This window comes from Hemibagrus wyckioides, linkage group LG04 (genome assembly GCF_019097595.1).
Source record: "Hemibagrus wyckioides isolate EC202008001 linkage group LG04, SWU_Hwy_1.0, whole genome shotgun sequence".
Classification (NCBI taxonomy): Eukaryota; Metazoa; Chordata; class Actinopteri; order Siluriformes; family Bagridae; genus Hemibagrus; species Hemibagrus wyckioides.
The window spans coordinates 26955255-26964240 of record NC_080713.1 but is presented as its reverse complement, the minus strand read 5'-3'; the positions used below and the strand labels follow the sequence as shown (position 1 = coordinate 26964240).

General features: G+C 38.8%; 1 protein-coding gene across 1 annotated transcript; it reads left to right on the top strand.

Annotated features, from left to right (window-relative positions):
- The first annotated feature begins 4168 nt into the window (after positions 1 to 4168).
- LOC131351519 (extracellular calcium-sensing receptor-like) lies at positions 4169 to 8726 on the top strand. The gene is made up of 6 exons (XM_058386934.1): positions 4169 to 4338; positions 4708 to 4993; positions 5120 to 5941; positions 6451 to 6672; positions 6863 to 6986; positions 7810 to 8726. The coding sequence occupies exons 1-6, from the start codon at positions 4283 to 4285 to the stop codon at positions 8724 to 8726; spliced, it is 2427 nt and encodes an 808-aa protein (XP_058242917.1). The 5' UTR covers positions 4169 to 4282.
- The last annotated feature ends 260 nt before the right edge of the window (positions 8727 to 8986 follow it).

The window sequence follows — 8986 nt, the reverse complement described above, 5'->3', positions numbered from 1 at the left end:
ATCAGATAAAGAAACTATTGTTTTTCATTTGTATGGTTTATGGTTTGGTTACATGTCATTTGGTTACTTATTTCTTATGCAAGCCCACCTCATCAGAAACTGGGGATCAAGTTAAATTGCTTTTTCATGTAAAGCTAACATTTTAGCGTATAAGTTAGCTAACTGGTAGCTAGCGGCCGTAGTCTACACAGAAGAAACTGTTTGTGTCATCTCCCTTTCTACAGTTAACAGAAGTGCTCAGTTTTTCTATCAGATAGGTGTAGATGTCAAGTCACTCAACCGGAGGTCATCCTGTCACATCGTCCATCCAATGAGTGATCTGGTGATCTGCTTCCATCCATTAAAATGAATTTTTTCAAATAACATTCCTGGTCCGGGATGGTGAGTGACCAAACATAGTCAGATCATTTTGACTAGTCATTGTTTAAAAACAAACCAACAAACTTGATAACTTCTGCTTGTAAAGCGGTCAAGGAAATCTTTCTGGATCCACCTAAGCTCTGCCCACAAAAAAACTAACAGAAAAAGGGTCTATTAGACTTTATCAAGTTGTTGGCTTGTACAATATAAGATGAGTAAATTGCACCTTGACATTTTTGTCACCAGTACTGTTAATGAGGCAGAGGCCTAAATCAGGCCTTTCAGCTGCCCAAATGCAGACAGGAAGCCAAATAAATTTTAAATGCAAAGACTGTTTGGGGAAATCCCTTTTCACTCGCTGTCATTTGAACCTTTACAAGAGCAGTACATCTGTCTATCCATGCCCCCCAACTTGGCTGGTTTCTTCTTTGTGAAAAAAGGGCATGGACTGCAATCATGCATAGGCTACCAAAAACTCTCAAGTCTTGCCTTTGTTAAATGCCAGTATCTGCTGTCATATTTTTCCAGCAGATCTATAATAACTGTGCATAGCCCATGTGTTCACCAAGCTAGACCCATACAACACATATAAACTAGTTTGTGTCTGAGATGGTGATAAATGAAAGACAGCATTCAGCACCACCTCTGGCCACTATAAGTATTGTAATGGGCTTCAACCAACGGCTATGGTGTTGCACCCCCATTAAGGTAAGTCCTGAATAAGGAAGCTAAATCTCTAGAATGGAACAGTGCATCTGATTAGGCCTTCGACAGACTCAAGCAGGCATTCACCACTGCACCCATGCTTAATTGTCCAAGTCCCTCCAAACTAGTTATGGTAGAATTCGATGTCTTCAAGACAGGAGTGGGGGATGACTGTGGTAGGGAAGTAATAAAGTGGTAGCTCAGGGGTTAAGGTGTTGGGCTAAAGGTGGGAAGGTTGTGAGTTTACTCCTAGGCCCTTGAGCAAGGCTCTTGACACTCAATTGATCAGTTGTATAAATGAGATAAATGTAATGATACTCTGGATAAGGAAGTCAACCAAATGCCTGCTGGGCACTGTTCTTTGGCCAGTTTCATTGCACCATCACCTCTGGGGCAGTGGTGGCTCAAGTGGTTAAGGCTCTGGGTTGTTGATTGGAAGATTAGGGCTCAAGCCCTAGCTCCATCAAGCTGCCACTGTTGGGCTCTTAAGCAAGACCTTTGACCCTCTGTGCTCCAGGGGTTGTGCATCACAGCCAACCTATGCTCTGTCCCGAACCTCCAAAGCTGGGATATGTAAAAAAAAATAAAATAAAATTTATCTGTGCTTCAATGTAGTGTGTTGCAATAGTAAATGCCCCTTCTTCTTCCTACTAGCCAGGTTTTAAAAAACACCAATGTTGTCCCACCTGTTTCTTAGGCACAGTCACCTGGGACATTCTCAGTCTACAGAAGTGGTAGATGGTAGAAGTATACAGAAACATTCTCACTGCCAATTTACTTTATCCTCACAGAATGATTGGCCTTGCTGTTTCAATAAATTCACAGTATATGGAGTCAGTATCTGAAGATTGGACGAACATGTGCCTGAGAGATTAGGTGTGCTAGGGTCGGCCAGAATCCCCCAAAAATCTGTCAAATGTTGAGGATTTTTTTCCACAGGTTGTGTTACAAGAATGAAGTCTAAGTAAATAGCAGCTAAATTATTCAGCTTAACCATAAACAGTGTGTGGTATTTTAATCAGTCAATAATGCTAGCAAGTCCACTAGAATTTTGATTTATCAAATGAGAAAATGCAAGGTAGAGCCTGAATCTGTATGAAAGAGAGGAGCAGTAAGTGACACAGTGCAGGTGAAGTCCATAGAGATAAACAGAGCAAATAATTATATAAATACAGGACAATAAAACTAAAAATCAACTTGAGGCTAATGCACGCTACAGTAACATGTTATGAAAAACGTTCATACAAAAGAAAGCTGTTGGGTCCCAAACACTAACAGGAAGGTTAAGTTTTAATAAAAGCAGTAGTTTTATTGTTTATCCAAAAGGAGACTTGAGTCAATAATCACACACAGACCTTTTTTTAGATAAACATGTAACTGAATAGCAAAGAAAAAATAATATTTATGAAAACCACAGACACAAATATAGTCTTCTGTCTTCTATCTTCTGTCTTCCTCATGCTGCAATGTCTAGTGTAATTACAGTACAAATTAATTAGGAAATGTCTATGGCTTTTGTATAATAATAATAAATGAACAGCTTTCATTACTGCCACATCATTTGCTGCAGGGATTTATCTCTCAGTTGTGCTGGAGCATGATTCAATTGTAGTCCTTCTGATTTCAGGTGAATTTGTTCCTGTTAATATTTGTTCAAGTTTGTTTCATGAACCTTACAAACTGTTTGCCATAAGATCTGAACAAGGATTTTTATGCTGCACTTGTTTGTTTATTTATTTATTTATTTATTTATTTATTTATTTATTTATTTATGTTTTGCATATATTAAATGGGAAACACACACAGAATTTCATATACTGTATATTTTGTCAAAGCCCTCAAACCCGTGAGCTATAACAGTGTGGTCTGCTTCCTAGACATGACTATGTTTTCCCACAGACTGATCCTAGGAGAGCTCATCACGACTGTATGTACATACAGCAATCTCCTGCTGATATTAGAGAGGCCTAAGTAAAGAAAATAGCCTGGAGCCAGTAATACAGTATGCCATTATTCTCAAATTGTCTGCATTAAGAAAACCCACAGGGTTACAAATTTGAAATAATCCCAAAAGTCACTAAACAGCTTGTAATGAGGTATTAATCCGAATACCAAAATACCCTAATGAGTAAGCCTTGGGCTAGGCAGTACCTGAAAAACACAAGAGAGATTCATTACTCCCAGAATTAGCCTTTTAGCAACCTCCTAGACATGTTTTGTATGAAGTTTTTATTCACTAATAAATGCCACAAATTGTATTCAATTCATTTTAACTCCTGATCTCTGATTCTTTTGGATTTTTGATAGGATTTGTCAATCTTTCCTTAGTACTACTGCAGTGACCATACAAATTAATGTTCAGTCTGCTAATTTACAGTCTGTACAGCCAGGATGCATGCCAGCTTCATGCATAAAGCAACTCATTGAAAGAGTTTACACATGTGTATAAGCAGGCAGTACTTGAGAGCAAGCTTTAGCTTAGTCGTTACGGTGTTGGACTACTGATTGGACGTTTGTGAATTTGTATCCCAGGTCCACTCAGCTGCCACTTTAGCAAGGCCCTTAACCCTAAATTGCTCTGTTGTATAAAATGAGATAAAGTGTAAGTCACTCTGGATAAAGGCATCTACCAAATGATGTTACTGTTATAAACTAAACTCCTATTTTAAGCAACAAATACAATTTTCTGGCTTTCCTTGTATATGACAGGTTTAATCAAAACAATTTTTTCACTGAATAAATCAACACTTTTTGACCAACATGCCCTTGGCTGTAAGATGCATGACTTCTGCCATCAAAAAGGTCTACAGTGTTATTGCAGTGAGCATGCATGAGTGATTTTCACAATCACTGAGTGATTTTCTCAGGAGGATTCGAGGCCTAATGTTGCATAAAAAGCCTTCATAAGCAACATAAAAGTGGGCATGAGTGATTTGTCTTTGCTGTGCCATTGTGGCAGAATGTCACATCCAAAATGCTATACTATGGAGTATAGTGAATGTTCTGTCCATTGTCATTTAGCATGAGCAGAGCCAGAATGCAGCTTATAGGAGTGTATGCATGTGTATGTGTGCCTGTAGCATTTCTCTCTACTCTGATCTCTTCTCAGCTTCTCCAGCAACAAGCCTGTCGTCTCCTTACTGGCTCTTCACACCTGCCTGTGGTGTCTAGAGAAGGGAACATCACACTGGGGGGCTTGTTTTCTCTGCATGATGCGATGATGGAGGCACGGCTCTCTTTCAGCTCTCAGCCCAAATCTGCTCAGTGCACTGGGTCAGTCACTCGCTCTCCAATACAGACGAAAATTCTGCCTGGATATATGCTTTTATTTATTTATTTATTTTAAAATGTGGGTGTTAAGCTGTATTACCATTTTACTCTGTTGTATTATTGAAAGAACTTAATATTTTATCACTGTAATATTTAATCAAAGTCAGGAATATTCTGGACCAGAAACAATTCAAAAATTGTAAGAAATGGTGATAAAATATTAAGCTCCATGAATCAAAAAATGATCAAGCTGAATAAGTTATAACAGAAACTATATATATATATATATATATACATATAGTTATATATATAGGAACAAATAGCTATATATATAGGAACAAATAAGAGTTTAGCTTCCCTTGTATCTGACAGATTCAATTTCAGGACATTTCGTTGGATGCAGACAATGATTTTTGCCATAGAAAAGATCAACAGGGACAATCATCTTTTGCCGAACATCACCCTTGGCTATAAGATCTATGACTCATGCAGTACCCCTCTCCATGCACTTCGTACAGCTATGGCGCTAATGGGGGGTAGAGAGGAGGAGAGTGGAGATGCATTCTGTCAGGGCAGGGTACCTGTCGTTATTGGTGATGGTGGATCCACACTTTCGATGGTTGTTGCACACTTTCTAGGTGTTTTCCAACTGCCACAGGTGAGGCTTAAACAAAAGCTTGCAGGCTTACAGGAAAGGGTAAATGTTGCCTAAAGCTGTACTCACATTAAGTATTATTTTTATTCATTCATTTATTTCTACTTTACTCTTCTCTCCTTTCTGAAGGTTAGCTATTTCTCTAGCTGTGCATGTCTGAGTGATAAAAAAATATTCCCGGCATTCCTAAGGACCATGCCGAGTGATTTCTTCCAGGTGAATGCCTTGGCTCAGCTGGTACAACACTTCGGCTGGACTTGGGTGGGAACAGTGGCTGGGGATGATGCTTACGGCCGTGGAGGAGCCCAAATCTTCATTGACAAGGTGACCAAACTGGATGCTTGTATTGCTTTTTATGAGATCATTCCTAAAAACCATGCCTCAGCAGAAATGTCCAGGATTGTGAAGCGCATAAATGACTCAGGGGCTCGAGTGGTTTTAGTGTTTGCTTTAGAGCAGGATGCAAAGGCTCTCTTCACTGAGGCTCTCAATCACAATCTGACTGGGATACAGTGGCTGGCCAGTGAGGCCTGGATCACAGCTGCGATCCTCACCACACCAGAGTTTCAGTCCATTCTGCAGGGCTCTATGGGTTTTGCCATTCGCAAGGCGGATATCCCTGGTTTGCAGCCTTTCCTGCTGCGTCTGCACCCCTCCACATTCCCTGACGATCCTTTTGTGTTGCAGTTTTGGGAGGAGATGTTTGGGTGCACTCCTCACACTGCAGTCAATAGAACGTTCTCGAATAAACCCTCTTGTAATGGTTCAGAGTTACTGGCTAATGTCAAAAGCATATACTCAGATGTATCTCAGCTGAGGATCTCCTATAATGTTTATAAGGGTGTGTATGCCATTGCTTATGCTCTGGATGCAATGTTAAAATGTGTGCCAGAGAGAGGACCCTTCCCTGGGGGCACTTGCCCTGACACCCGGACCATAAATCCATGGCAGGTTAGAAACACATATTCTCATTCAGCTCAATATTTTTTTCTTTTTCTCAAAAGAAATATATTTATTTTATCATTTATTTATTGTTTATTATGTCTGTCTATATGTCTGTCTATATTTACTGATATCTTTAAAAAGAATGAATAACCCTTATACAAAATTATGGTTATTATTATTTTGGTTATTATTGGTTACTTATGATAAAAAAAATATTAAAATTTGGTAATTTAAGATTCAAGAACTTTATTATCATATGCACAGGCGTCCATATACAATGCTACAAAAAACACAAAAATTAGAATGCCATAGATATATAGATGTGAGGTATGTGTACATGTAATACAACATTGCAGGACAATATTCACAAAAAAATAAGGATATATACATGAACATTGGTTCTGGTATTTGCAGCAGGTCCTATAATATTTTCTGCATTGTTTATCTCTATCTCTCTGACTATCTCTCGTCTTGGTCATTTACCAGTCTGATCTTATTTCTGCACCATGTTCCAGCTACTGCACTATTTGAAAAAAGTGGACTTCACTAATGAGTATGGTGAAGAAACTAAGTTTGATGCAAACGGCGATGCCGTGGCAATGTACGACCTGATCAACTTTCAGCTCTCAGAGACTGGTGAGGTCCAGTACGGCACTGTGGGCACGTTCGACGAAACCAAGAGCATTAAACTGCTGATAGAAGAAGATCTAATTATCTGGAATGGCAACCAGAGAAAAGTAAGCCTGTGGGTTTTTATAAAACCAAAACTTCACTGACATCACACCTTGTCATTATATATTACACCATTATCCTATTATCTATTGTATTTTTCTGCATCTAGTGTAACTCTATAAATGGTTACTGAATTTTATAGCTTAAACATAAGTCATTTATATCTTTTTAGTTGGCTTCCTCTTTGCTCTGCAGGTCCCTGTGTCTGTCTGCAGTAGCAGTTGTCCCCCAGGCACCAGGAAGGCCATTAGGCCTAGTTTCCCTGTCTGCTGCTTTGACTGCGTTCTCTGTGCAGCTGGGGAGGTTAGCAATCAGACAGGTGAGTTACCTGCACCTGTCTAGAGAACAAATGCAACAGATATTTTGTTTTTTTTTTCAAAGCTGGGATGCATTTATGAACAAATTTAAAAAGAAATAAAAATGTAACAACACATTAATATTCTGTTTAACTTAAATGCAAAAGATAGTGTTCTTCAATTTTTTCCTTCAACTTCAACTTTATTTCTAAATTGTTTCCAAAAATGGCAACTTTTACTCAGTCACTCGACCAATCAATCAATAAGTAAATGAATGAATACATGATACTACAATATCAAGTAGTTCATTCTCAACTGAACGAACAAACGAATGAACAAGTCCCAAATGACATCCTGACATGGTACAAAACCTTAAAAGTCACCCGTAATAATTTAAGAGATCGTTGAGAATATGCAACCTTTCCTGTTATTATTTTTTATTGTTGTTGTTGTTGCACATTAGCAACATGATAATAATATCAATAATAACATTAGTACTGCTTTTACTAATAATAATAATAATAATAATCAGCATCATCCTTGAATACAGACAATAACTGTTTCTGTTTTATAGCTATATTAATTGCCTATTGTGTTATTAATGTAATGTTATTACTATGTATTATTATTATTATTATTATTATTATTATTATTATTATTATTATTATGGACTGTTTGTGTTGTAGGTGTGTGGGGGGATTATTAAAACACATAAAGGAACATGGATATATCCTGCTCTATTTTTGATACAATACTTTAACTCAAATATGAATATTGAGTAAATTACACACTTACATTTTACTGAATTTCATTTTAATGTTTTTTTTTTTTTTTTCTGTGTGTAAGATGCCATAGAGTGTGTGACATGTGGACCTGAGTTCTGGTCCAACCTGAAGAGAGATGCCTGTATCCCAAAGCTGGTGGAGTTCCTGTCCTACGCTGATACCATGGGCATAACATTGCTGGCTGTAGCCTTGCTGGGATCCTGTACAACACTCGTTGTCGGTCTCATTTTCGCCTTCAAACGCCACACTCCTCTGGTCAGGGCTAACAATTCAGAGCTCAGCTTCCTCATTCTCAGCTCTCTTTGGTTGTGCTTCCTATGTGCACTTGCCTTCATTGGACAGCCTACTTCCTGGTCGTGCCAGTTACGTCACACTGCTTTCGGCATTGCCTTTTGTCTCTGCCTGTCTTGTATTTTGGGAAAGACAATGGTGGTCCTGATGGCTTTCAAAGCCACTCTGCCAGGTAGCAGTGCCATGAAGTGGTTCCGACCACCACAACTACGTGCTCTGATCTTCCTCTGTACAGCAGTACAGGTTGGGATTTGTGGTGCATGGCTGGGCTTGGCACCTCCTGTCCCACGTAGACTAATGACTCGGGAGTCAGCACACATTATCTTGCTGTGTGACATGGGCTCAACACTTGCCTTCTCTCTGGTTCTGGGCTACATTGGCCTGCTGGCAGCAATCTGCTTCTTGCTGGCCTTCTTCGCCCGGAAGCTTCCAGACAACTTCAACGAGGCCAAATTCATTACTTTCAGCATGTTGATTTTTTGTGCTGTTTGGATTGCCTTTGTTCCAGCGTATGTCAGCTCCCCGGGAAAGTACACAGTAGCTGTAGAAGTTTTTGCCATCCTGGCTTCCAGTTATGGCCTTTTGCTGTGTATCTTTGCCCCAAAGTGTTACATCATCCTCCTCAGACCAGAGAAGAACACAAAGAAGCACCTGATGGGCAAAGCCGCAGTAGAAAAAAAAATATAACATTATATCTCGTGAATTTGAAATATATATGTTTAATTGTGGGTTTATAGATATCAGCCCATTACATTTTTACAAATTCAGGGAACTTTAGGAAAATTTGTGAAATATGTACATATTATATTAGTAGACAAAAAAAGTTCCTTATTGTTCCTTATTATGCCTACAATAAAACATTGTCCTTTAACTCATATGTATACAATTTGGTGGTTGTGGTTTTAGTTCAGATGTAGAAATAATGCCTCAAGATAATATTTTGAGGC